Source organism: Eleginops maclovinus, chromosome 15, assembly GCF_036324505.1.
Source record: "Eleginops maclovinus isolate JMC-PN-2008 ecotype Puerto Natales chromosome 15, JC_Emac_rtc_rv5, whole genome shotgun sequence".
Taxonomy (NCBI): Eukaryota; Metazoa; Chordata; class Actinopteri; order Perciformes; family Eleginopidae; genus Eleginops; species Eleginops maclovinus.
The window spans coordinates 12689991-12717157 of record NC_086363.1 but is presented as its reverse complement, the minus strand read 5'-3'; the positions used below and the strand labels follow the sequence as shown (position 1 = coordinate 12717157).

Here is a 27167-nt window from a genome sequence, read left to right as displayed (position 1 = left end):
TTACACAAGAATCGCTCTCATTATTTACTTTTAATACTCTGAGACGGCTTTCAGGCAAGGATTAGCAAAGCACCAAGGAAGTTTGGCGAAGTTTGGCGAGAGAGACACAGAATGATCTGGTGCTTTATTTCTTTCCAGGAACTTTTAAAAGCAGAAATGAGGATAATCTTTCTTTTTCCTACTTTCTAATATTAGCAACTTTCTACTTACTGTTCTAATTTTTTTTCACATTCAACTTTGTCTACTTAAAATATTGTTCAAACCAACTTTTTGACATTCAAAGACACATTTTATATACAAAACATTATGTTCATTTGATGAAAATAAATCTGGACATTATAAAGTGTACCTTGAAAGTTGATCCCCACATTGAACCTGTACTGATCTCTCACTCTCCTTGTTGGTGGTCTTCTTACTCCACCTTTTTGAGTGTGGTCACTGGGAAAACCTACTAATTTATTTATATTTCCTGAGGTTTGAAAACACGTCTTCATGAATTAACTAGTTCTGAATGATTACATCCCGGCCATTATGCATTTTGTATTATGTAATTCTATCTCAGTGTATGGACCACAGTAAGCACCTAATGTTCTCTAATGTTGTGCAGCATGTTAAGAAAAGAGGGGGACAATAATTACTGAGTTTACAGACTTTAATGCCTTTTGACCACGTCATAACATTATACCCTAACCACTGCTACAGATGCAGGAATACTTGTTGATTCAGTTGATTGATTTAAGGTGTGTCAATAGTTGTTATATTAGGGGAATAAGGGCCCACTGAGGACTAGCCCAATGTTCATGGCTCTTTTTAAAAGCAGGGTCATTCCTCCCTTGTTCTCAAAAAATCCTGTTAGCAAGGTAAGATGTGCATCATAGCACAAAATGTCTCCAGGCCAAAAGATTCTCTGTGTTCATGTCAACCCTGAAAACAGATTTACTGCAAATCTTCACCCTTGAAGGGGTTTTGCAAATGGTCAGTCTTTCAGTGACCTAAAATGCCTTTGTGTGTAGAAAGAAAGCTACATTGAAATAATACCTTTGTACCTGTGGTCCTGGCCTGAGGCTGCATATGTACAGGGACAGAGCTGTTGTGTGGCAAACTCCCACTAACACAAAAAGACAACCAATCCTCATGAACCTATCACTATTACCCTGGTCCCCAGTTAAACAACTGCTAAGGTGGTGGGGGAGTGCTTCCTCCCAATGATCAATGATGGTCATTCAGTTGGCATTAAGTATTTATGCATTGTGCCTACAGCATGTTAAGTGTAACTAAATAACCCCATCCAACAACCATCATTCAGTGTTTAGTGTCTTCACACTGTACCTTTTAATTTATTTTTGGTTGCAATTTCTTTCACACTTAATGTAAATTGCCTTTCATAGTGTATATTTGAACAAGTCTTTCCATAGCTATCTTATTTAAAATGTACATGATCTGTTACTATGTGAAACAAGTCACAATCATTTTTATACTAGATCCTTATCGTGTACCAAGTGGGAATGAAAATGTATCTTGAAAACATGTATAGTGTATCTTCTTGGTACGTAATCGTTTTACAGCAAAATAAGCTTTTATTCCATCACAGTCACAATTTCCGTGACTTTTTCTGGAACCAGGGAAAGCAGAGTTATGCATCTCAGAGAGGGGCATCAAAGCATGGGATAAATAACAATATTTATTTAGAGCAAGCTTTAAAATCCAACAGAAAAGACCGCTGTTGAACTGAAACAATCAAAGAGATCAGTTTTTCATTTACTGCTTAATGAGAAATGGAAAAGATTTCACTATAGAGTACATGACACTGGCTCATAATGGATGCCGGACCCTTCAGGAAAGGAACAATATGTGTGCACTGAACTGCAGCGTGACCACATTTTGGATTTAATGAAGGCGAAAGCGCTCGTGTCCCCTCAGATTTAGTGAGAGCGGATAACCCCTCCTGATTTAAAAGGCTGCAGAGGTGAGGCAGAGGGCAGTTTGGAATATATTTATTCAAAAACTGATCTAACTATTGATTTACCACCCACACCCATAGTCTTAGCGCAGCATTGCCTGTGCTGAAATAAAAAGGGTTCAATCAGAAAAGCTGAAGAGAGGATATTAATATTGAAAGGGTTGCAGAGTGGCAGACTTCCACCGTGTTTGGATCATTATGTGAATATGAAATAGACTGATAAATGCAAATTTCATGCACTGGAGACGGTTTAACAGATGGCAGACAAATAGAAATTGCGAGTCCTATCCATAGCTCGGGTGCTATTTTTTATGCAGGTGAAAATAGATTTTTCCATTTTAATGAGCCGAATGCATGAGAGCAAGATTCAGGATATCCAGTATGTTAACGGCTATAGAGCATTGTTCTCGTATTTTATTCGCATTATGTTTCCCCTAATTATTTAGCTATGAATACATTGCAACTCAAGTAAAAGAATGTGTGTTGTCCCTTCAATATACAAACTACTACACACGAGGCGGTACAGGCAGGGGGCTGTGGGACCCTTTGCAGACCATTTTCATGCACAAAAACCTGTATTTCCCCTTTTCCACCAAACCGGATCCGGTTCAAGATCTGATCTTTCTGGCGCTTTTCTGGTTCTAGCCTTTAGCACCCCTTGTGTTTCCACCGCTCAGAGGCCGAGTGGAGCTCAAGTGGAGCTGCGTTATTGGGTCATTGTTTGCGTCATGACGTAACCGTTTACGTGCCCTCTTATGACTGATTCATATTCACTGTCTGACTGTCACAAGCAGCTGATGCTTACCCCGTCCCCACAAGTGAATGTGTTTCAGTCTGAATTGATGCTGTTTGGTATCACAACGCTGTTATGAAAGTGTATCTGGCATTAGACAGGTGATGTTAGCATAGCAAGCGAAGCTACTCTGACTATTTTGACTACTTTGCTATCTTATTGTGGCACCAGCCGTTTTCTACAGGCATATTTTACCGGCGTAGTTTTCGTTATGATTTTACTTCTGATGGCAACCTGTGTAGCCTATGTATTGATTCCATCAGATAGCTGCAATAATACAAAACAACAGGAGAACGTCTGCCTGCTCTTCCCAATGATCAATAACAGTGAACGGATGGTGATTAAAGTAAGGTAAAATAAACAGAATCACACTGCGCCTGTTTAGTGTTGCCTGACTTCATAAAGTGTGTGTTTTATAAGTGTGTGGTCGCGTTGTAGTCACTTGGCTCAGCGCTACTGCTTGTTACAACTTGTACTCGCTGTTCTCGCCATGACCTGTTATTGCTCAGGTTAATCTCCCCCCTCCGAAGTAAGCATAACGTGTTAGTTCGTATTGGATCTTGGATCTTGCAGGGCAGCCGAGAGGGGGGCAGAAAGATCTGTTTTTTTTAGCGCTTAAAGCCGGTGCCGCTGCGATGGAAACACGAAAAACCAGATTTTCATCGGCTCCAGCTCCGGCTCCAGCTCTGGCTCCGGGTTGGTGGAAAAACGGCATATAACACACTACAGGAAAGGGAAAACCTAAAAGGGAATGATAGGGCCCCTTAAATGTACCCCAACCAGCTTCTCAATCGGAAGCTACCACAACTTTCACAGGGATGACTGGTTTAAACTACACCATGGCCTGTCTGGTTTAACCTCAGGTGTCATCTGCTGTTGGCAGAGTTTATAGGCCTCCACTCCGGCAACAGCAAAGATCAGCATCATGTTTTGTGGTGCGAAACTTTTACATGCAATTTCTTCAAATTTGGCCCCTACACCCACTTTGACTCAAGGATGGACATATTTAAATTTGATGGTCAAAGGTCAAGATTACTGTGCCCTCACTAATCCTGTTTTAGGCCGTAACTTGATTTCTTATTTGCTTATATCCCAATTTCATACGTCTAATATGAAAGCAGGTATAAAGTATGTTGTGTTTTTTAAGATTGGATGGAGAGCCAAATCAAAGATACTTTTTCTAGCTGGCAGGAAGTGGAAAGAGGGAGACAGGGGCAGACCTCTGTTGCTTACTGCAAACAGGTGAAGGCTGGGGCTGATAAAAGGAGATTGCAGAGGTTCATTTTTGTTCTTCCTCCACCTCCTATGGAAGGACTTTATCTATATGGCTTGTCAGCCTCTGAAAGCAAAATTCTCTTGGCTTTAATCTTCTACGGGCAAAGTGCACAACTGCGACGTAGCAGCTGTGAGCGACCCAGCACCTTGCTTCGAGGCACTTCAGCAGGAAAAGTGCTTTTCTTCATACCCTCTGTATACTGTAAACTAAGCTTACACACTGCACTGATTATTTTCTAATAACTGCTGGGGAATATTAAGTGCAAGTTAATGAAAAAGGTGGGTAATAAAGTATTGTTGCTTCAGGGTATATAAACAGATATGTCTCTTAGAATTTCAAAGTAATTCCTTGTTATGTGGATTTTTACCACAAGGCACTCAAAGGTTTTGACAATAAGAATACATTTTGTTCAAACCTTTTTCAGTAAATGTATATGAATAAATAATAATAAAAGGCTGGAATAAAAGGCTGTTTTTGACCTGTAAAGTGAGAACAAAAGATTCAGATCTGGGAGGATTGGTAATAATGGTAAAAAAACTCCCATTATTTCTTTTTAATACATTTCAAGATTGACAGGTAGGTAGTTTAAAACATTAAAAACATCTATATATTGAGATATCTTTAAAATGTCCCCTCCTCAAAGGCTACAGTAACTGTAATTTACTGTACATTATTGTTATTGTACATTGATTATTGGGGAATTTGTGCTGCAGTTAATTAATCAGTTTAAAAAGTAAAATGCTATATTACACTCCCAATATTTTGCCCTTTTTGTTCTATTTTTAATGTTGGGTTTTGAAAATGGCAGGCCTTTAATATCTGCAAATTAAAGTGAAAAGAGGACGCTCTTGTAACGCCTGTAGTTAATGACCTTTTATGAATCAGTGAGGATTTAAAGCTCATTATTTTACACAGTTTCCCGTACTGTGTGCGACACCTGGCGAGTCTCGGCATTTTTCCATTACAGACTGTACCTCTTAAAACCCTTCTGTCACTTCCTCAAGCCAAGTCCATTTATTAGTGTATTTAACAGGAAATACCTCTGCTCCTTGTAATTCTTCTTACAGTATACATCAGGTTACATATTGAACAGTATTAACATATGCTCTGCTGTATCAACTTTTGAGTGGTTTGGTTTGAAGTAAGAAAAGCCTGCTAATCTCTAAGTAAGCTAATGTAGGTAAACAGCCTTCTGGCATTGTCACTGTTGTTGTCTCAGCTAGTTAGAAAATGCTGATTTTCAGAAAACATGTGTTATATTAATTTTTAATGCCTGTATTGCTCCACATCGCTGCATTGAGATGATTATGGATTAGACATCGTACAAGAAGCAGATTCAGTGAAGCAACATGATTTGTGGAAAACACAATTTGTACGGACAGTCTTTTGAGCTGAATCAGGCAAAAGCCACTACACCTTATTGAATACTTTATTAAATCAATATGAATCACTAAGGCGGAGCTGCATACAGGAAGTGATTTTAAAACTCTAAAGACACAATTGACGTGACTTTAGGCCTTGTTACTCTAAAACATCAGTCACCCTAACTCACTCAGTAATGGAGTCATTTATTACAGTTCATGAAAAGATGCTACATATTGGTACAATTGAACTCATGTCTCATAAGTGTCAAATGTCAAGTTTGTGTGACAGTTTAAACTTAATCTGGGGAGCTAATGAGCAGTGCACATGAAATGTTTGACATGTATGACATGACATGACATCATTGGCTACACTGTCAACTCCTCAGCCCCTTATTTTCTTCATCCTTACTCAAAAAAGCCTGTATTGACAATTTCCCACCAATGTCTTAAAGGATGAAATGATGAAGCAATGACATTTTGAACAGTATTGTAAGTCATGATGAGACTTGAAGATGTTATTTAACTGCCATAATACTGATTGTAGCATAAGCTGCACTATCATGTCTTCTTGAGCTGCCTTGCTGTTATACTGTATCCATTTAAAAATAGGAATGTGAGAACTCATGCTGTGTAACAGCTACATTTTGCTCAAACAGAGACCTTCCTAAAATTCCCCCACAAAGCCGCTGTGCGACAGAAGAACTAATAGTTTAGTTTAGATCAGAAATTGGACATCATGTTCCATCCCTGTGTCACTCTCAAAAGTCTTCCCTCCGTAGAGGAAGCCTCCCTACCTAAAGCTTTTTTCTTTTGTACCGCCTTCACAAAGAGAATTGGAGATGTGATTCTATTTCAGGTTAGCTGTGCTTCATTTCAAGTGAAGGTTCAGGAGGTAAATGTAGTGCACTTCAGCACTGCACATTGACTAATATGATGATTGTGCTGTATTACTGGTTGTATAAAACATATTTAAACACAAACTAATTCACAAAAAAAAATCATCCACATCATGCCCCTGACTTGAATTCAATTCAATGTAATCACCTTTAAGCACCAATGATAGGTCCAAGAAAGGTCCATGTGAACTTTGACAATAATACAAATAATTAATTAATTCAATAGAGAAGAGATTTGGGGTATCTACCACAATATGTAATTTTGTTTCAGTGTTTTCTTTAAAATTATGTTCTTAATTGACACATCAAAACAGGATTCCAATGTGTGTTTCCTGCGGAAATGTATTTAACACCTATTTAGCTGTCACCTGAAGTCTTTATATCAAAGAATAAAATAAAATAAAATATGGCAATTTTGCTGCTGTTTTCAAAATGTAATGTGGGCATTTTAAGCAGCGCTGTGTATTTTCTGACCTCTACTAGAGCTTTGTAGCAATCGTTTTTCAATTGAGTCCTATTGTTGTTGTTGTTGTTGTGAGCAACATAATGTTTTGACACGCTGTTCATCCGATTAACAGTCTGTGGTGATGCAATGTGAAGTGCACAGGGAGCGACGAGCATCACTGCAAGGTAGTGAACATACTATATGTGTGTATAGAACATGTTTAAATATTCATAAAATCAGCTTTCTTAATGTTTCATGAGCAAGGAAACCCTTCTAACAAACCAGCTATAGCTCGAGAATACACACAACATTTGCTTGTGCAAGAAAAAGCAGTACCTTTCAGTATAATTCATATTATTGCCAAACAAGGCCACAAAAACCATGTTTTGCCCTCAGAACGTTTGGTAAAACCCCTTAGGAGAAAGGAGGGAATAATTAATGAAAGGTTGGAGATTAATTGTTCTGTGTCTGCTACAAATTCAGGTTTTATTAAACGGAGCTATCTTGTTTAGTGCATAACATTTTGAAACGCCTGCTAGTATCAGCAGGGGAGTTTTCTAGTCTAAGGTGTGTGCATTGTGTCAGACTGTAAGCAGGCTGGTGGAAACACCTCGCTCTTTGTGGTGTCAACGATCTGCTGCTGGGAGGCTACATAATAAGTCCCTCTGTGCATTTTCCTCTGCATCTCCGCACCGGCTGAAACGCCTGATAATGCTGTTTTCTATGCGCCTGTTCATTTGTGAACAGGAAGTGTGAATATATGAGCAATATGGTAATGTGTTCACTTAACCTTTGAACAGCTAAGAGGAGCCTCGCGTTGGTGCAATAACATTGTTTCTAACTCATCTCTTCTCTCTTTTGCGGGCATCCACATACATTTGCAAGCGAAATGGTACAATGGAGAAACATTAATCCATGTCTTTATTTATTCGCTCCTCTGTATCTGCACTTTTAAAGTTTTTCTCATGTTTCTCACTTGCTCTGAGTGAAGTGAGAAAGAAACCATGTTATTTTTTTCTTTACTCATGATGTGAAATGCTTTGTCCGTCTGCAAAGTCCCCAGACTATATGTACCAGTGTCATGTTGAATTTCAGCAGCTAAATTTCCATCACGGTAATCCAGGTTCATTCTAGCAGACTCCCTCAGAGTGCGGCAGTCAGTCTATTGGTCTTACAGGACATTGGTCAAACTTCACAACCTATCCCGTATGTCCAATCCCCTAAATCCTTTAGAGTGCTATGTGCTATTGGCCGAGTCAGTTGAGAGTGAAATACTGTGGCTAATGCCGTCGCACTGTAGCTTCTAATATCCCTTGGTGAGCCAGGCATTGGTGATGTATTATCATCTGACTGTGAATTTGACCAGTGTTGGGAATTAAGGCCAAGGTCAGTGAATCAAATGGGATTTGTGGTTAGTAAAATGTCAGTCCGATCCAGGCGTGGAGCCCAATCATGTAATGATACAAGCGTACAAATACCACAGGGAAGCATGCTCACTCTTTCTCACATTGAGAACAAAGACACCATAGGTATCTAAGCCTCAGTTCAATGGATATATCAGCATGCTTGGGCCTTTCATTGAAAACACTTGATCACAGTTTCTCCTTGACCCCCCAGAGAAATATAGCTCACCTGCCATAGAATCTGTGCAGATTATTTAAGCATCCTTGATGGTCTACACTGTTATGAAGCTTAATACTGGTGTGTAAGTTGAAAAGATGTCATTTATCGGCCTGTATTCAAATGTCGAGTTGCGAAGCATTATCCAAACCGTTTCTAAACGAGAGATATCCCTAACACGACATTGTTCAAGGCTACAGCCTGTTTCTTTTGATTCTCTGTGATGACGATGTACCTCCTTTGTCCATGTGTTGTGGTTGTCAGTTTTTATTCAGTTTTATTTCACATTTTTTTAATAATGAATATTTTTGATCGTTTTCAACTATATTTGTTAACCAGATGAAAAAATAAACTCATTGAATGTCTGAATTTGAAACTGGCTGCACACACGTTAGAAGATACTCTGCCCACGGTCAGTCAGATACACAATTTTTAACATTGAACAGCTTTATTTAGAATTGGAATCAACCGGTCAGTTCGTTTTAGAGGGGGGGAGAGGACAGTTCATCTCCCATGAAAACCTTTTCTATCTTACATTATCAAAATAACAATTTAATAAATATAAGGATTTATATTATAGCCACTCCGGTACGCCCCTTTGTCAGCCAAACTGCTTTGGAAAGACACTGACTTGTAGTGTAAAACTACTTTATTCAGTGTTTTTACTGTTTTTATATAATGCTGCCAGTTAAGATAAACAAAAAGGACATCCTGAATAGGAGAAGCAGCAAATCCCTTGATCCCGCACTACTTTATAACGACACAAAATGTTCCGCCTCCTGGCTGTGATCTACATATTGTGCATTAAAGTCCTACACACCTGCAAGATTTTGGTATTTACTGAATCAAAAATAACAATGAATACCATAAAACCTGGATATTAACAGCTACTCTAAACAACAAACATTCTGTTCAAATGCCATCCTTCTTGTTTTCTTCATTTATTCCACCCATGCATTTTCTCTCTTACCTCGTACTCCACGTACTCCTCCTCCTCAACCTCATAGGAAACCGTTTGGATCTTGATGTTTTCCCCGTCTTCCAGCAGCTTCGCCTGTGGGTCTTCTGTGGCCGGCATCTCCGCCCCCGTTGTGTTGGACGCCTCCTTCGCTTTCTTCTCTGTGAATGTGGTCTCACAGCACTCACTTTTGTATTCCTTAGCCTTGATGCTGCCACTGTCCTCCTTGTACAGGATGAAGTTGGGCCTGTAGAACGCCTCGACCGCCAGATGCAACGAAGTGGCGTCTAAAAGCTGCTGAGATTTCATCTTCCCGTTGGTATTGTAGCTACCTCCGCTCACTACGTTGCCGTTTCTCACATTTCCTCCTCCCACTCCCTCTCCTCCACCTCCAGCATAGTAGTTAATAATGTTTTCCTGGTATTGGTTATTGGGGAAGTCGCCCCCGTAACCGTTGACCATGTGCTTACTGTTTTTGTCCAACAACGGGTTCTGGAGCTCACTGAGATTCTCCATAGCAACGGGGGTCAAAAGGGGACCGGGTGTAGCTTTTTTAGTGATGTAAGCTCTTGTAGAAGAGGGGAAAGTGACAGGTGAACTGAGACGGGATGTGGTCCTAAATGGACTGCGTTGATGTCAGTCAAGGTTTTAATGGCATTCAGCACTGAGATCTAAAGAGGAAACAAACGGAAAAAGTCAGAGTTTTTAGATCCAATGTAAAAACTGGAAGGAGGATTACATTTGACCAGCAGGTAACAGTTAGCCAAACACATGCTCACATTTGATCAAAGTTTAGCTGTCATTCCCTCAGCAGCAACAACTTTTAGAGCATCCCGCCTGTCGAGAGCTGCACCCTGCAGATGATACAATTAAGTTTAATTTGCCTCTTCACTCTAGACACATTAAGTAACTGACACACACACACACACACACACACACACACACACACACACACACACACACACACACACACACACACACACACACACACACACACACACACACACACACACCAGAGCGGTAGTAACAGCAATACATCAAAGCGTTGCAATCTACTTTAAAATAATTTGATTGTGCTTGCTCCATTGTTTGGGTATTAATGGGTGTCATCAAGGTGTCATTAGCTTGACTTACAGATATGGATCAGTCAATGCCTCCTACACCTTCATTAGTTTGTCATTGTTTACACTTTTTCGTAACGAAGTGAATCTATAAGAATTGCAGATGAACATCAAAAACACAATTTAATGTACAAATGTTGAAATATGTAGAAAATGACAAAATATTAACGGCTACCAACTCTTTTTGGCCTTTAATGGTAATGAGTTACTGAAGATAGCTCAGTCTACTTTATTTGCATTTAATCACCAACGTACATGAACATGTTAATCTTATAAGCAACGAAAAATACTAGTGTCTGAGCTCAAATTGAGTAGCCTGACATAACATATTTAAAGTGACCTTAAAGTGTTTGATTTAGGAATAGAGTTTGGTGTGGTGGTAGGGGGTAGATTGACTATTTAATTGGGTCAGAGTCCTTCAAGCTTGAGGTTAAGATAAGATGAAGACCTTGATGATGTTCCCATTTGCTGTGATAAAGTCTGCACTGAGGGTTACGCAACATTGCTTTGCCTCCTTCCTGGTGACGTCATTGAATATCTGATTATGTGTAATGTGGAAAACATAGTGTATGAAACTAATGAAAAGTAATGTTACTTTAATTGTAAGGTCTATTTTCACTATTGCATACATGCTGTACCATGTCTGATTCATTTATCTTTCAGTAAAGACAACTGGAGCTCATCAAGTTTGTAATATTAGTCATTGAAAAGTGAAGATTGGCCAGAAGTACAATTTTTCCACACAAGAGAGATTAATCAGCGTTTCTGATGGTACATCAACTCTACATATAACAATCACAAGAATTAAAACCAAATCATAACCCCCCTCCCCCAACCACAAATGCGTAAAGAGAGGGATTTTCCACTTGAAGAACAGACGATTAAACACACTGCCAAAGAGCATTGTGGTGATGGCATATGGATTTTTTTCATCCTGTGATTAATTATGATCAGAATCCTCTGCTTATTTGTATTCATTGTTAATCTTTACTATTTTCCTAACCCTTTTATACATTATTTTAAAAGAAGAGGAATCCACTATGTCGAGAGAGGTTCAGGACGACTAATGGAAAGTTGTGATTTCTATATCTTATTTCTTGTAAGCTCCATAAAAATCCAGAAATGTCGAACTGTAATGTTTCCTTCCGCCTCTTTTATTCACTGTTAAATATCATATAATGGTTCAACTGGTTTTAATCTCTCATTTACTGTGTAGTCATCAATTGGATCCTAGATTACCTTATGTTGCATTTTTCTCCCCCTCTAAATGTCTTTCTCTTTCTCATTTCCCCCATCACAGGGTTTTTCTGTGTGCTACACTTTTCATGTTTTCTGCCCCATGAATAAAACACAAGCCCCGAACTCCCAGGGCTTCCTTTAGCTCAGTAAGCACCGGACAGCCGACAAAGTTTTCACGTTGGCTCCCTGTTGGACCTCCTGCGTCTGAATGTGCTGACATTGTTGTTCCACACCAGTGCGCACTTTGGTCCTCGTTTAGCTCAAGGGATCGCACACTTCTGCAGTTCCTGAGTTTGTTGAGGTAAAGTGTGAGTACTTTAGGTTTATGGACAAATTCTCATGAAAAACTAAAGATGAGCAGGGGCTGCGGTTGCATCTGCTCAGGATGCTATTGTTGCATCCACTGCTGCTTTTCTGGGGCAGGATGGTCTCTCCAAACAAGTTCAAGCCCAAAGAATTCTTTAAAAGTTTCTCTGCTGGATGTGACCTCATAGATAGGGTTGATGCATCATAAAAACTGAATTTGAGGACATGAAATAAATCTGTACTGCTTTCTATTCATTGGTTCCAACTGGGTGTCAAAGGCAACTTTTACATAACGCACCCCTCGTAACTTTTGAGGATGTCAGAAAGCATATTTTTCAAATCAGAGGAAAGCCACTTAAGTTGAAAGGGCTACAAATAGCATTTTAACATCAATAAATCACCACCGCATTAATACTGAAGCTCTGCTTTGATTAACCATAATCCAATGAGACAGCCTGCAAGAGAACATGCTTCTACTGGTTTGGCTTCTACGCCACACTCTCAATTTGATGGTGGGATTTTGCAGCTCAAACAGATATTGCCTCAAAACCTAAGACAGTCTGTTGCTCTTATAAAAAGAGCCTAAGATTCACAGTTTGGTGGTGGAGCCTCAGATCAAAATGACTACTCTGTTATCTCTTAAGTAAGCAAAGGGCATAGGGTATTGCAAACAGATCAATTCTAATTAACTCACTCTCTCTAAAGAGATCCAGTGGCTGTCATGTACACGGGCAGATTATGAGACAATAAGCCCTGGGCGCATAGGAAAATGCCCCACCACAAACATAGTTAACAACTTTAGAAATGGTTATATACTCTTTCATGTCTCTTTGTGCTATATTTGTGTCTCTTTTGGATAAATTGGGGTAACTAACAAATTGTTTCGATGTCTTTTGAGGCTCTTTTGTCTGTGTTTGTTTTCGCCCATTTTGTGTCTCTTTATAGTGGTTTTGATTTATCTTTGTGGTATATATTTTATACCATTTTGCATATATTTGTCTCTTTTAAATGTCACTGTCAGTCTCTTTGTGGTCTTGTTGTGTCTCTCTCCAGAAGTCATTCATTTCATTATAGTCATCTTGGTGTGTTTGTAGTCGTTTTATGTGTCTTTGGGATATTTTGAGGCCCTTCTGTTAAGTTAGACTAACATGTTGTTGGCGAATGCCATAGGGGCTCCTGAAACTTTGGCCCCCTGGGCCTGTGCCAGGTTGGCCCATTCAGTAATCCATTGATGGTAATGCATATAGCCATAATACTTTAAGGATTCTTCTAAGTACTTCCCTGTTTCTGCCCATGTTGCAATCCTGCTCTGTACAAAATTCACAAGCTGACAGTGGATTACTTTTCCTTTCATTGCTTAAGATGCTCTGAGAAATCTTTTTGGTTTGTCATGCTTCCAGAAATGTTGCTGAAACCTTGTTGGTGCAGAGAGGGGCTCTTATTTATTTCGGCAAATGGGAATATAAGTGTGAATAAGCTGTTTCCGTGAGAGCTGAGCAATGTAGGACACCTCCGAAATCAGATGAGAGTCATAGAAATAATATGTGTGTTTATGTGTGCACACATTTGTATGTGGGCGTTTGTTTGGTGCATGGACGGCTGTGAGTAAATATACATGTGCATCAGTGGGTGGAGGTGTGAGAGAAAGAGAGGGATAAAAGACAGAGTAAGAGAGGAGGGGAAAGACAGAGAGAGATAATCCTTATATGCGATTCTCTGGTTGAGTGCCTTTGGGCATGTAGACTGAAGAGGCTGGGAGGTATGAAAAGATGGGAGGAACAGCTGAAAGCGAATGAGGCAGAGCACTTCGCTGTGTGCGAGGAAAACAATCCAATATTACAGAGATGGCGCAAGCAGGGGCCTGTGTGCTGCAGTGTTGCCGTGTGATAGAGCCCAGAGGTGTTTGACAAAGGGGCTAAAAGATTTGTGAACAACCTGTAAGCATCCAGGGGCGCGAGGCTAAGAGTGAGACCGTGACATTGCTAACATGCCAGCCAAGCTGATACGTCTGTGAGCTTCAACCCCATTACACCCCAGTCAGCACAGTCTATTTCCCTGTGTCAGCCCGTTGCCAATCAACCTCAGACCTCTGACCCTTAAGCCGAGAGAGGGTATTATCAGTCAGGCCTCTGGGCCAGTGTGGCTGGATGCAGCTGAATACCAATGTGTCTTATCTGTCGGCCATATTTACCTACCCACTTCATCCAGCCTGTGCCTCTCTCACATATTTTCCTGGATGCCGCATGTGGAGTTCTGCTCACTCTGCACTCGACAACAACAACTTCATCTTTCTGTAATTTCATTTCGGAAACGGTGGCTGGCATATAATGTGCATAATAAGGTAACGCCAGGTAGTTATTGATGATCACAGGTCGGGGTAAATGCATGAGTGCTCCTTGCGGAAAATGCAAATGCATCCCAAAGCACATTTGTCAGTGAACCTTACCCCCTGGCCCCAGCACATGAAAGTCCACTGACAGATTAAGCGACAGAAAAGGATGAAGTGAGTAATGGGTTTATAACCGCGTTGACTGATCCCTTTATGAACTATTATCATCAAAGGAGACTGAGTTAAATGTCATAATCCACTTGAAATTAATCTGAATACTATTTCTGTGTGAGCAGCTACTCCTGATAGTCTGTCCCTTCTGTCTGCACGTCTATCTGCGGAGCAGATAAAACCCACAGAAGAGGAACCTTCCACAGAGGAGTCAGGACTCTTGTCTCCACTAGTGCACAGCTACACTTTCATCACTTGGCTTAGTGTTTTCCACACCTCCGTCAGATTATTTAAAGTATTACTTGATGTGTAAATCCTCCACTGAGAATCACATCCACTGTGATCCACTGTGTCTGAATAATGCAACGGGATGCTGCTGTCAATAGCAGCCATGTACACTGTGTTGCTAGAGTGGCTTGTTTATAGTGAGAGGAAGGCTCTGGCTAGGTTGCCTTCATTGCCTATTGATCATGGTGTTCAGTAGGTGATGGCAAGGCAAGAGAAAGTAGCATTTTCCTCTTCAGCATTTGTGAAAGTGCTATTAATTGCCTGCTAGTAATGGATAGATGGAGAAATAAATCAGTGCCTATACATTGATATTGATCATAATAGATTGTTGTATTAATTACTTACATACTTAAAAATAGATGATTCCAATAATCAAGTGGTTGTGTCACAATTTCTGTCCAATTGCACCGCCTTTCTAAACATTCAAACCATGCTTAAACAGGCAAAATATGGCAGGTCTATGAAATGAATACATTCATACAGAGTATTGCAATATAACTGCATTAAAATATATTGAAGTGGCTTTTTGTGAGTTGAATCAAATCGTAATAGATAGATAGATAGATAGATAGATAGATAGATAGATAGATAGATAGATAGATAGATAGATAGATAGATAGATAGATAGATAGATAGATAGATAGATAGATAGATAGATTGATTGCAAATCATTTCAGTACAGCAGTAAACAAAACACTCAATATCCAGCACAGTGGAATGAATGTGTAGTGGATTGAATCTGAAATAGATTTCAGAAAACATTTTTACCTTCCCTGAGTTGAAAACCAACTACTTTCCGGGGAAGGTTTTTGCAATGTATTAGGACTGCAGTGATCAGACTGACATCACTTATGCCTTCCCAATTGTTGCCGGCCCCAGGGGTGGATCAGAGGGAAAAGGTTGGGATTGATAGCTCAGTTTGTTTTGTGTGTGTGTGTGTGTGTGTGTGTGTGTGTGTGTGTGTGTGTGTGTGTGTGTGTGTGTGTGTGTGTGTGTGTGTGTGTGTGTGTGTGTGTGTGTGTGTGTGTGTGTTTCATAGACAAACATGGCATAAGCCCCTTGCTGTATGCCTCTTTATTTTCCCCAAGCTGCTAAATCTTGGTTGCGACATTCATCCTTGTTTTCACCTCATACAACAGCTTATAAAAATAATAAAAACAAAATAAGAATATATTGGATCTTGTTTTTTGTTTTTTGTTGTCTTAGCTGCCTTTGTTTTTAAGGAAACATTTTCTTGCAACACGTTCTCTGACAGAGTGTTCTGAACAATCTCCATACAGAAAATAACAAACTATCACAGAGCCCACAGATGACTTGATGACTTCATGCCAAAAGCATTTCTCACATCACAACACACACAAAGAGAAGAGGATGAGATTTGTGCTCCAGCAGACGCAGGTGGGAACTGTGTGCAGAGTTCTTTATCAACAATATCCTCCATCACAACAGACACTGCGATGCACTCTATTAAACAATGACAAAAAACACATTTTGCAGATTTAAGATAATGTACTGCCCACCATAAGACAAATAAAAGCATTCAAATTAATTTTGCACGCTATTAAAATGAAACAAAATAAATCTTGGTAGTTTTTATTTATATTGATGTCTTACCTTTGAGTTCTTGACAATCCAAATATTGTTTGAAGGATGCAAACACTCGCTGGTTTCCGCCTGTACATAATGGCTGGGATTCTGACGTTGTCGCCCAGAGAAAAAGACATTTCTGAGACTTTCTCATTTTAAGAAATAGCCAATCATTTCGGGCTGAGCAGGTCTCCGCTCGGCAAAAACGGCGCCGACACAGACGGCTCGTTATCTCTCCCCTCTATAAATATGAAGGTCTCCCTCAGCAGTAAATGGTTTACCTTGTGAGTCGACTGAAATGTTGTCGCCTTCTGAAAGTTGAAACACCCTCTGTGAGAGAGAGAGGGAGAGAGAGAGAGAGAGAGAGAGAGAGAGAGAGAGAGAGAGAGAGAGAGAGAGAGAGAGAGAGAGAGAGAGCGAGAGAGAGAGAGAGAGAGAGAGAGAGCGAGAGAGAGAGACAGTGTCCTGGTGCGGGGAGGTTCAGAGAGGCAGGCGCGGTCGGAGAGAGGAGAGTCTGATGCCTTTGCAATGCGCGCTAACAGAAACAGCGTCCACCCTCCCTGCATCCTCACTTTCACTGAATATTTCCAGTGTTTGAAGTGGATATAGTTCACTAACGGAGTTTGTATTTTCCTGAAAATCACCACCAGACAGCAGTATCCACAACCGTTTCTTGGACAATACAGTAGAAATAATTTCAGACCACTTTTCTTGAATCCTACAGTGGGAGCTACAGTTTGGATGCAGATAGCCAACCTGTACCACACAGAAACAAATTCTTACAAGTGATAGTTAAGTTTACAATATAATCGTTGGTGGAACAGGATTATGATTGGATTGGTGGATTATTATCTCTCATGAGTTAAAGGCACCTGGCTTTCTTAAACAGCCACTGCAATTACTCAGAGTGGAGCAGTGATGTCTGTTGTGAGCCTGCTGATTTGATTAGTTCAAGTGTACAGCAATAATGTCAGAGAAAGCACTTGAACGTTTTTGTAGCTCTCAAATAAGTGTCTTTAACTTTCTTGAGTTTTAAAATAGACTTGAGTAGACAGACTAAGAAAGTTGACTTTAATGGAGGTGAAGACATGTTTTCGCTCGATCTGACTTATTATCAGTACAGTGTGATCATAACATTTTGAGAAAATTCTCACTGGTTCCAAGTGGGCGTGGTCCACTTGGTTAAAGGTGATGTCACCTGCTTCCACGCACTAATCAGGTTTTAGCAACTGAAGTAAATTGTTAAATGAAGTCTGATGACAGTATAGGTGTTTGTTTATCTTTCCATCCATCTGTCACAACAACAGACTCCTGATGACGCAGATTGGCTGACTTTTGAGTGTTTAAGTCTTAATAAAGATGAACTCTTAATCAATATTAGCTTAGATATATTAGAAATAGATTATTAGTATTTTATTTTATGTTTAGTAAAACTAAAGGCCATGTTGGGTTTCCCAAAAAACATGTTTAAACTTAATCAATACGCCTTAATCAACACTTACAACCCACAAGAAAAGTGTGGAGGTGTCTGTATCTTCAGAGATACGGCAGCCTTCTGCCTTGATTTTTTTATTTTTTCAGGACATTTCTGTGCGTCAAGTTCTATAAAAAAAGATGCAACCAGGTGCTAAATCATAAGCACATATCCAAGAGGAAGCTTGTTCCAAAAAACAAAACAAAAACATAGCAATGCCTAACGCCAAGCAGGCAAAGCTTGTTCCAAAACAAAGTGTATCCGGGGCTGGCTTTGACACACTGGCGAGCACCGTAATCCTCGATGAGCCAGGCAGGAGTTGCCAGCTTTGAATATTGTGTTTGTTCTGTTATGAGTATGAAAAAAGCATTAAGTTTAATGTTTTAGAAAATATAATAAATGTTCCTATTTCTTGTTAGCATTACAGACATATATGTATTCATGGAATATACATTTCCCTATGTGTATCTATTTAGGTCGCGCTCACCTTAAGATCACATGGTTCTAAATGTCCAATCACATGTCCCGTAGTTCAGAAGTAAACTCATTCACGTCAAGCGCATTTCAGCGATCTATTTTAGTTGTAAATGCTTCGCATTCCAGAACAATTTGTTAACATCTTGTGTCTGGCATAGCATCGTTGGTATGTATACTTCTTTCTTGAGATTGTCTATAGAGTTGTATCATTACTTTGGACGATAATGTCGGGTTTTGTAAAGTATGGTGTCATACTACGGTTTGTGAATGCTACGTCTCGCGTGTGTGCTAATTTGTCCTTGTTCTTGTTTGTTGCAGTTTCACCTTTTCTTCGTAAACGTCAATAAACCTGTGGAAGGAATAACTAACCCTCAGGGTCTTGATGTTGGGAACAAGTTTAGCTGGCCGTCAGGATGTTACGGTAGACATTTCGGGGATGGAACAGTGTTTACAAACTTCAACTCAGAAGTCTTACTCATAGTGCCTATTAGGAGAAAAAAACACCTATATAATAACATTAATATTAACAATGTTCACAAATAAAACCTGATGACAGATGATCTTGGCAAGTGGCTGCAGTTTGATGATGTATTTTGGAACATGGCATTAACAACTATTCCATCCCTTATATCCAATCATTCCACTAAATGCAAAATCCATCAAAACTACCCTCTCCTATGAAACTACCCCTCTGACCCCTCTTATAGAGACACTCCAGAGCCTGCTAAGGAAACGGCACCAACCAACTGTCCCACTGTTTCTCTATTTTGGACACAAATCATGTCAACTCTATCCACAGTTATTGCTCAGGGTGGTCCATATAAGTCGCTGGCAATCTCAGTAAGTTTAAAACCTTCAATGATGCTAGGTAACTCATTTCGACCCTCATAAACTATAGCGAAGAAGTCATAATACTTATGTAATTAGAAAAAAATAGAAAAAGACATTAGACATCATTATTATTCTATATCAGCTCTCTTGAGAATTGGGATTCATTTATTAAATATTTCTACCTCCCTGTAGGTGGAGCTGATGCCTGATCATTTACTCTACACCTCACTTCCCATTCTACAAGACATTAGTGAGACAATTATTCTTATCTCTACCATTCATGCTGTAGAATACATTAAGGCACAGATGCACACGCGCATCATTATTTATTTTTTTATATGGCTAGCTGTCTTCTTATTTTGATTGTCTTTCTGTTGTTGTTGGTCTAGTTCAGAAATACCAAACACCATTAGATTCGATCAAAAGAAATCGCTTTTTGATCTGATTGATCCAAATTCTGTTAGACTTCATTTTCTGTGTGCACGTTTAAAAAAAAAGGGCATATGAGATGCTTTAAAACATGTTTTGGAGATCAAAGAAGGCCGGACGTAATTGAGGAGTGCGATTGAAAAAAGGATAAAATCAACACAATCTCTAAAAGTATTAAGAGTGATAGGGAGCTAAATTAAAGCTGTGGAAATGAATACTGAGGAGTGCGGGAGTTTGACACCAATGAGTTCAAGGACTAATTTGAACTAATTTGGCTTATATATTTAGAAATCTGATACGGTCACAAAAGGGTACTGCTGTGTTCTGATGTAATGTACATAAGACAATTATATATGTAGAAACCTAAACACGTTCTGATGTAAAGTATAGGTATTGACTCTCAAATAACTTTTTCCACTGTTAAATTAAGGTCATTATATAAAGTTCAAGTCTCTGCTGGGTTAATACATGGTTCAAGTGTCTGAACTTCAATGGTATCATTGTACCAGGTCTGAAATCCCATGTCATTATCTTCTCTAAAAGTACATGAGTGGAGTGCGAACAACAATCTTGTCTGTTTGAACTTCAAAGAAAATGCTCCTACTGTATGTTTGCAGAGAGGGATCTGCGGTATTGACACTTTCTTCCTTTCATACGCAATGTATTTTTGCATTTAGCATGTGAACATGAGCACTACAGAGAAAGATGAGGGGGGAAAAAGGTCAACAAACAGCCTGGAAGTGAGAGGATCAAATATAGTTTTGTAGCAGAACATTGCTGAGGTGTGACCAGAGGATGGACATCGGGGGAGTGAAAAGAGGGCAAGCACAAAGGGAGGTGGCTCTGACAGGCTGTGTAATAGCCTGAGTGTTCCGAAACACTGCTCACACCTCCATTTCAACATTTTTCACCAACCACCTTCTGTTCTTATCCTGCAGTGACTGTTATTTCTTTCTTACTCTCAGTATTTCGGTTTCTTTCTATATCAACAGTCTCCTCTTTTTCTTTATAACTCAATATGACTGCAATCAAATCTGACAAATAGATTCTGAACCAATGGCCAGTTGCACTCAGAAGCCCATCAGAAACCTATCAATCATATGTATTATACACCACTATTCTTCTGTCCTTTTGTACTTTTGTTTTGAACCAAGCTTGACCATTAAATTGCTAGAACGCGGAAGGATTCATCCATAACCCTAACCCTAACCCTAACTCTCATCAGAAACCTATCAATCATATGTTTCATACACAGCAATTATTCCCTTCTTCACTACTTTTGTTTTGAACCCCGCTTGACCACTGAACTGCTCAAACGGCAATGACTTTAGTCATATCCTCCTCTGCTTGCTGGACAGGGTCGTTCAGCTCGCCGCCGTACGAACGGGCATGACTTGCATTACAGATGAGCTGCAAGATCCAATTTGTTTGTGTTGAGATGACTCCAATTCCTTTGCCACAGAACATTAAGGCTGCAAATTAATATCCCTGGGCTCAGCGGCTCACAGGTCTGTTTTTCGAGACAGGCACACTGGGATAATGGCAGATGCATGGAGAGAATTTCTTAAGACCTGCGGTACCTCGTATTTATAAACCTTGTTCTCCCTTCTCACCTGTTTTCTTTTTCACTCATAGTTTCATCTGTCACCTTTAGAGACCTTCTCCCAGATGAGTTAAGAAGGTAGAGGCTTCATCTACAGTGTCGTGCTCAGAGTTACAACATCTGATTCACTCTCACCTCTCTGCAGACATTGACGAGACAGATCAGGAAGGAATACAAATGAGCAATAATCTAGAAATAAAGTTTTGAGAAGCCATAACTTATATACAGCTGAGTCAGATGAGGGTGATGTTTACAGATGGTAATCACTGATGTATATCATCATGCATTATGCAGTGTTTATATTGCATGTATTATTGTGAGTGTTTAAGTGTCTGTGTACTACATAAAGGTTATTAAATCACAGTTGTTTATGTCGCAATTTAGTCACAACAGGAAAAATGTGCTGCTGGCAATATTGGTGAATTGCCATCTGTTCTTTTACCTCAACATCGATAATGGTTTTTAACATAAGGTACTTGAATTGAATATCAGGACTGTTACATGACAGTTTCTCTATGATGTAAATATAATATAAATATATAGGAAGTCAGTATATGTATAACAGTAAATGATTGATGGATGAGAAGATTGACACTACTTACCTAGAAAGAGCTAGATCTGGTATTTGAGTCTAGTTTCAGACGAGAATCCTCTGTTTTCTAAATCTGAAACTTGTCGTGGACTGTTGCCTTGATGGAAATGTCTTTGTCTCAGGAGCCACAGGTAGTGCATAGTATGTGTAAGTATGAAAGGGCTAGTAATCTCCTTTTAACTTGGTAACGCAGGAGATTAGAGAATTAGCATTGAACAAACTCTATTTCCTATTACTATCTTGAACGGGACTGGATTTGCTCTGGACTCCGTCTTAACTGGACTTGGTCTTGAACCTTACTTGGAATTGGTTAAGTTGGTCTTGATTACCCCAATGTTTCAAACAGGACAGTATTAGGTAATAATATGTTGTAGTTATGTACAAATGTGTTCTTATGGTATTAACTGCAAGATGAGGAGAGTCTAACCTTTGCTTCATGTGTGTAATGTGGTCTTTTCAGGAGAGCTGAAGGCTTGCAATGCAGCATACTAAACACAACCACCTCAAGGTAAACAAAAAAAGAGATTTTGTGGGCTTTCAACTCTCTACTAATGGTAAGATCACTAGGAACATCAGTCACATACTATAGCGAAACACCTACACACCAGAGCTGCAGTTTAAAAGAGAATTTTGAGCTGTGAAGAGGGAGGTGCATGCCATCAACACACCATTGGCATCCCTCTGAACTTGGCACATAAAGAAAACCAAAATGGTATTTTTTAATTGCTTTTTTATAATCTTTTGCCTTCAAGTGCATTTGAATAAAAGACATTGCTTCAGTGATTTAAATGGTATCCCATCCATTTTAGAGGTTACTGTAACGAGAGCATATCACAGTAGCTTTTCATAAACAGCTTTATGCTTTTTCCAACGATACAGAGAACAAAAAAGGTCTGAAAAAATCAAGCTAAAAGTGGACTCATCCTTGGTTCTAACCACACTCTGCCATAAAAAGGACTTTGAAAGTCTTTCATGACTGGTTTTGTGATTTGAATATGAACAGAGCAGTCATAGCAGATTAGTGGAGAAGGCAGTGAGGCTGTCAAGACAAACCGTGTCTAGACATATCTCTCCAACCCAGCTTTGTCTTTAATGCACATTCATGGTGAGCGCTAAATAATGCTTTCTTTCTCGCCCACCCCCATGTCAAACACTAATTGTTTTTACACTTGTGAGAACCCTTCAGTTTATAATAAATGGCCTTTTACTAATAAGCTGTATTGGGAATCCATGAAGCATTTCATTTTAATAGTTTCACAGTTCCTGGTTGAGATTGACATTTTGCCCACTCATTGGCTATAAAAATCACGCCCGCAATTTCCATCTTCAATCAGAGATCCATTTAATTTGGTATTAGCGTGCTAAAAATAACTATCTTCATTGTGCGATTATGATTATGATTTTTGCACTATTTTATTTATTGATTTGCACCATGTATGTTGAGTTATTGGAGAAGCATGGGATATAAGATTTTCATTGCCAACATATACGTTGTATATGCTGTGCATATGACCAATAAAACTTTGAAACCTTGAAATTATCATCAGACCACTGGATATTTATTGTTCTAATAAACGAAGGGTAAATACTTACTTCTGCAATTAAAGCAAAAGTTAATTGCTGATACCCTGATAGTATTCATATTTCATCTTTATTTTCATGGAGTTAATATCTTCGTCTGTTAACCACACACTGAGTAGACTGTAAGTAAGTTATTAAAACTTGTATTTCTTATTCAAACTGTTCAGATGAATCATTTCTGGTGCATAAAAGCTGAAGTAGATTTAAGTAGTAGAAAAAAATAGAGAAAAGTTCATTCAGGCACACAGAACCTACTCAGACTGAGATTAATCCTTTACGACAAAATCTCTTGTCAGAGATAACTGAACATGGTTTGGTGGTTCAACTGTGCATAGTAATTTTTCACTGTCAGTTATTTTAATGAAAGGTTTTAATGATAATAAAATAAAATAATCACAAACTTGTTCCGTTTGAGTAAACCTTTCCAGTGAGTAACTGGGTGGACTGGCTCGTGGTATGACTGATAAGCGTCAAGCAGCTATTGAGTTGAAATAACGGTCATTATTACAATTGACCGTTAATACAAAGTGTTGGCAAGAAGTCAAACCCTTTTAGTCATAGGAAAAGAGAAGGGGGAAATAAGGAGGCATTGGCCTGAAGTTGAACCAGTAAAGACATGCTATGAGGCTTAACTCTTACGTTGATCTGACAATGTTCGTTTGCACATATCATAGCTTATGTGTATTGGACATAGTCACTTGGACATTGTCCATTGTTTTCTGGACCACGGTTTTGAGTCCTCTAGTTTTTGCGAAGCAAATTAATAACACACTGTGAAAGCGTCCAACGGGCCGCACCTAAACCGGACAAAAGACCTTAGTAATCACCTGACAATCACAATGTAGACACGCCCTAAAGCACAAGCTTCTTTATTGTCTATTTGACTCTAAATGGCACCATATTTAACCAAATGAACGTGAAACTAGAGTTTCAGACCATAAGCTCATAAGGTAAATGTTTACTGAGGTAATAAATCAATTGGGTCATTTTTTCTCGAACACTTTTATATAAATGTGATTGTTTTGCAACCAGGCGAGTCTCCCCCTTCGGCTTTTGAAGAGTGCGAGTGCGACCACTATATTGGTTTCATTTTTATAGGCATGGAGAAGACTTATGATGAATGTCTATGATTGCAACATACTAAACGTAAAGCCAATATCCCCTTTAGAATGGCCAATGCATTGAATGTATCGGCCTGTATGGTCTGTTGTCTGTATTTTGCATTCATATTGAGCCAGATACTACTTATGTTCTCTGTGACTCTCCGCTCATCCCCCTCTTTGATCAGGATTCTCTCCATCTCTGTTGCATCACTGCCAGCCTTTGGGTGTCCTATTAAGCTTCTCTTTCTGGTTCTTTGATTCCACCACCTGCCGGTGCTTGTTGTGCTGTGCCTGACAATAACTGTCTCAGCCACCAACCAGTCAGCGTCTCTGCCTGTGAGACCAAAGATAACCCCCAAAGATTGCTTTACGATCACACAACACACCCACCGGTGAATACTGAATAACAAACTGAGCCATCGATGTACGAAAAAGAGTCCCCAGCAAATGCCTCGGCGTGCATTATAATGACTGCAGGAGCCCAGTCTCCTTGGCAATTAATTAACTGCAAATTGAATTATCTTAATGGAAATATATTGCAGTTGGGCGGCTAAGTAAAATGAGCCTCTATAATTCTTAATAGTCTGTCAATTTTTTAATTGGTGCAGTCCCTTTCATCTTTCTTTTCATGGAAGGTGAACCTGTTTTTTCAGGGGTAAAGAATCTGCCTGGAAACAAAAAAATATATAAACCTAGAAACTATACATTTGGCTCCTTCAGTTGGATACGAGAAGTGTGCCTGTCAGAAAAAACAGGCCTACTTTTTCCCCTGGCTTAGAGCTGAGAGAAACCCTCCTGCGGACGTTTCTGACTACATCCTGGAAACGTGATTGGCAACTGCTTAATGAGGGCCTGTGTACCTTTGATTACTTGGCCTCACTAATGAACAGCATGTCAGTTTTGCCCTATTAGCAGAGAATACAGTGCTGGCTACCCTGGGTAATCAGTAGAGCAGCGTGTCCAAATGCCAGTCAAAGGGCACAATTGATATTTCATGCAGCTCCCTGTGGAAAATTCTAATCATCAGTTCAAGCTTTTAGATATTTTTTTCTCAGTGGTGATGTCATCTGCTCTGCCTAAATGGCTGGTACAGATATCTGTGGAGAGGATACATAAGGCAATACTATAAAAAAAGACAAAATAACAAGCAAATTTAAAAAATGTTTTGATTATAGCTCAACTATGTGCAAAACCTTCTCCCCTTAACCTTTGAGTGATTAAATTGTGTAAATATTTAAACTGTATCAAACAGTTATAGTTTTAAGGGAACATCATTTAAAAATATATCAGACCCCTGTCCCAGATGTTTCCTGTTTTCCTTATTTTTCCGGTCCTTTTTTATCCAGTTGTCTTTTACATACTTTCAAAATATTGTCTAGATATTAAAATGCATGTGTTTCCAACCTGGAATGTTTTTTTTAACACATGTCGTGATAACATACTTCGTATTTTTCCGATGTCCTTGCTGACTTTTTCTTTTCGTCTCTTAAAGAGTGACATGCAGATATATTTTCAGCTTGAGTTAAAAAAAACAGAGAGACTGCAGCTATGGCAGAGTTTGGAACATCATTCCCTTTGTGGTGGTCGTGACGGTCAGTAGTCTAGACAAGGTGACATCCAGGTTGCTATAGGGAAAGGAATCAAGACAGTTTGCTAGAGTGGAAAGAAGGATGTCAAGCATTTCCCATGGATTTTGGAAGATGAAAATTCTAAAACATCCGGTCACAATCATCCTTAAATGCTTGAATGTTTATCCTACCGACTGTTACGGGATTTAGTTTCTTATAACCTTTTGGAGCATTTTCAGGCTGATTAGTCTCTGAGTCTCAATGAAACTGCCTGAAATTGCCCTGACCAAAGTGGCTGATGATATATTTCTCGACACTACATTTTCTGAAACCTTAGTTCTCCCTTATCCTGGCACAATTTTTCATGCAATCAATCAGGAAATTGTTCTGCATCTACTTGAGATTACATGAGCGTCAGCAACCTAGCACTGTCGTGATTTCAGTCCCAACTGAATAAGTGCTAATGATTTATCTTGATGAAAAATAGTCTTCCCATATAGTATCCCTAAGTGCTCATGTAAATCCTTGGTGATCACATTTACATGTTTGACACTTTTCCGCCAGTTTGCAGATGACACTTAGCTGACCTGTTCGATTTTTCCTCTCAGGGATTGCACTTCTTTGACCCAGGATATGTGCTGTCCTTCTTCTCCATATCTTTTCAAGCTCACATTTATATTTTCCAAATGTTTACACAATCTGCAGTATAAATATCCTTTAGCTTGGCCAGGTTTCTATTGTCCTATTTATTTATGTAGATAGACTCTATTGCGTAGTCATCAAATATTTAGCATTTATTCCCCCATTGTTCTCTTGGCTTTTAATAACCACATTAGTTTTTGGTTATCACAGCACGTTTTTGAAAACTATGGTAAGAAACAAAGAAATGAAGACATAAAACCAGGGCCGGCCCTCGGCATAGGCAGTATAGGCGAATCCTAAGGGCTTGCAACCTACCTGCATATACTGTATTTAGCATCCTCATCCTTTATTGACAATGCAAACTTGCCTAACTTGTGCAAAAAGGCAGTTATTGGAGTCACCTTCATCGTGGGCAGACATCTGAAGGAATCTCTCGATGAGTCAGAATGAACCATGAGGGACTGCAACAAGAACATTCACAACTGAGTGCTGAAGGAGGCAAGGGAGTCTGATA

General features: G+C 39.3%; 1 protein-coding gene across 1 annotated transcript in view; it reads right to left on the bottom strand.

Moving 5' to 3' along the window:
• syndig1l (synapse differentiation inducing 1-like) overlaps window positions 1-16667 on the bottom strand; it is a 38009-nt gene extending 21342 nt beyond the window's left edge. The window contains exons 1-2 of the mRNA XM_063901529.1: window positions 16381-16667; window positions 9325-9983 (exon numbers count right to left, since the gene is read on the bottom strand). Of these exons, the coding sequence (XP_063757599.1) occupies window positions 9325-9828 (504 nt within the window). The 5' untranslated portion in view covers window positions 9829-9983; window positions 16381-16667. The remainder of the gene's footprint in view (window positions 1-9324; window positions 9984-16380) is intronic.
• Window positions 16668-27167: the final 10500 nt, after the last annotated feature.